General features: G+C 34.6%; 1 protein-coding gene across 1 annotated transcript; it reads left to right on the top strand.

Moving 5' to 3' along the window:
• Nucleotides 1-384: 384 nt before the first annotated feature.
• Nucleotides 385-909, top strand: LOC111044468. The gene has a single exon (XM_022329628.1). The coding sequence runs from the start codon at nucleotides 385-387 to the stop codon at nucleotides 907-909; it is 525 nt and encodes a 174-aa protein (XP_022185320.1).
• The last annotated feature ends 1,657 nt before the right edge of the window (nucleotides 910-2,566 follow it).

Here is a 2,566-nt window from a genome sequence, read left to right as displayed (position 1 = left end):
ATAAAAATCTTCTCACTTGTCTGTGCCAAAACCATGTATACAGTGAATTTGGAAATTTACCCTGGTAAGCAGCCGGAGGGACCCTACAAACTTTCTCCATCAGCTGATGACGTAACAATAAGAATTTGTGAACCTATTGTAGGCACAAACCGTAATGTGACAACAGATAATTGGTTCACATCAATTCAACTTGCCGAAACGTTTTTTTGTGAGAAGAAGTTGACACTGGTTGGAACAATTAGGGCCAATCGACTAGGTGTTCCTGATGACTTCAAGCCAAACAAGAACCATGAAGTACATTCATCCATCTTTGCTCATCACAAAGAAAAGACCATAGTCTCATATTGCACAAAGAAAAACAAAGTTGTAGTTTTAGTTAGTACCATGCATCATGACCAGAACATTGATCCTGATAGTGGTGATTTGCATAAACCGGAGATTGTATCATTCTACAATAAAACTAAAGTAGGTGTGGACTCAGTGGATCAAATGTGTGCAAAATACGACTGTTCAAGAAATACCAAACGCTGGCCCATGGTAATTTTTTTCGATTTGATAAACATAGCTGGAATCAATGCTTCTCGTGTTTTCTCTTTCAACAACAACCAGATTGTACGGCGAAGAATATTCATTGAGAAACTTGCATGGGACCTTATTGAACCTCAAATAAGGAAACGGCTGGATTCACCATCTCTTCCTAATGATCTAAAAGTGAGAGCACGCAAGCTTTTAGGTATAGAAGATCCTCGAAGGCCGCTACCAGCCCCAAGAGATAACAAGGTGGGTCGCTGCTACATGTGTGCCCGAGCGCGAGACCGTTCTACTCGCAAGTGTTGCGACTTGTGTGGCCACAAAGTCTGCCCAGAGCACTCATCGATTGTTTGCCACAGTTGCATCAAACAGCAGTAAAATGCAAGAAGTAATTTAATGTATCCATGTTTAAAAAAATAAATAAACTAAGGTAGTTTTTTATAAGTGTTTCAGGTGTTCTTTATGTGTTAGATTATACAATGTTTTAGTTTTTGCAAGTAATATGTACTTATATGTAATTTTTTTCTATATCTATATAATGCAGTATATTCACAAATAAATTTCCTACACAATACAACAATTTAAAATTAATCTTGTCTGAGATAACTTTCAATTTCTCATCCAAATAATTCTTGTCAACTTTATTATCGTTGATCGTATTCAAGTGCGATCTGAATATCTCTGTTGTTGATTTGAGATCATGTAGAGAATTCTCCAAATTGATAGATTTCTCTTTAACTCCCCTATCAATATTGTCAGATAACTGTTGTAATGTACTGAAGATGTGTTCCTTTTCGATCTCGTTCAATCCAATATTCTTAACTATATTATATAATTGTGAATCTAAATACGAACACAGAGATTCACTAACACCCTGTTGATTAATCGCCTGGATTATTCTCTCACTAAAACTGTCAAGATCTGGTTCATTCCATACAATCTCTTTCTTCGCAGCGACTCTGTCGCTTTTACCTCCAAATCTGTGCACGCTCATTCTGCAACTAAACAATAGTTTCACCTTCACGTAATTCTTCTATAATTGATGCAATCTCAACATCATGACCCGTGTGTCCAGCAAGTTTTGATGATTTTAATAAATGAAGTCTCTGAACCAATTCATCATAGTTGTCATAATATTGGTAAATTCTATTGCTAGAAGTATTTTTTGCAAATTTCAATAACCCTGAACCTCTCTTACTTGCTTTTTAACAGGAAACAGTTTTTGAATTAAGCGAGACTTTACACCAGTGTTACGTTTCACATATCCTCATCTATCCAAATGAACTTTTGTTATTGATAAAATCTTCTTGTATCTATTTAGATCTTTTCCATCAAAGAGATATGAATTTGGTCTTAGGGCAAATAACAGTTCTAATAGACCATGTGTAATTCGAAATTTTTCGTTATCAATATAGAAGAAGTAGTTATCAAAGTTAACAACAATCTCACCCATAAAATATAATTTTAGAATTAAAATTATAAGAATCATAGGAAATTTTCAGAATCATAGGAAATTCCATAAGGAATCAAGTTATCCAATTTTTCACTATGAAATGTATACAAATATTGTGCAAGCACTTGATTCTTTATCTTCTTTATTTTGCTGCTTGTATCACTCTCAAGCCTAGTTGAATTAAATATACTCGAATCGTTCATGCTTAGATCTTTTTCAGCTGCTGATGGTGATGCAACTTCTATTGTTTCACTAATATCATCATGTTTTTCTCCTAGATCCATACTTTCTTCGTCTTCATCTTCTTCTCCTTCTTCTTGTTCCTCTTTTTTTGGTATAAAACTCTGATCAGATTGGAGAGAAGATTTAGTTTTCCCCATTTCAACTAGAGGTGTGATAATCGGTTTAAAAAGTTTTTCTCTGTAATTGTCAGATTGCTTTTCAAAATGTACAATGCTTCTATGTTTGTCTCTAATAACATTCCTCAATTTCTTAATCTTATCGATTAGAGCAACACTAACGTTTTGTCTTCTACGAGACATCCTCATTCTTTCACTGCTACTCACTCTCTACTGAATGTCA

This window comes from Nilaparvata lugens, chromosome X (assembly GCF_014356525.2).
Source record: "Nilaparvata lugens isolate BPH chromosome X, ASM1435652v1, whole genome shotgun sequence".
Lineage (NCBI taxonomy): Eukaryota > Metazoa > Arthropoda > Insecta > Hemiptera > Delphacidae > Nilaparvata > Nilaparvata lugens.
Note: the sequence above shows the minus strand (reverse complement) of the source record. Positions and strands in the feature narration are given on the sequence as shown.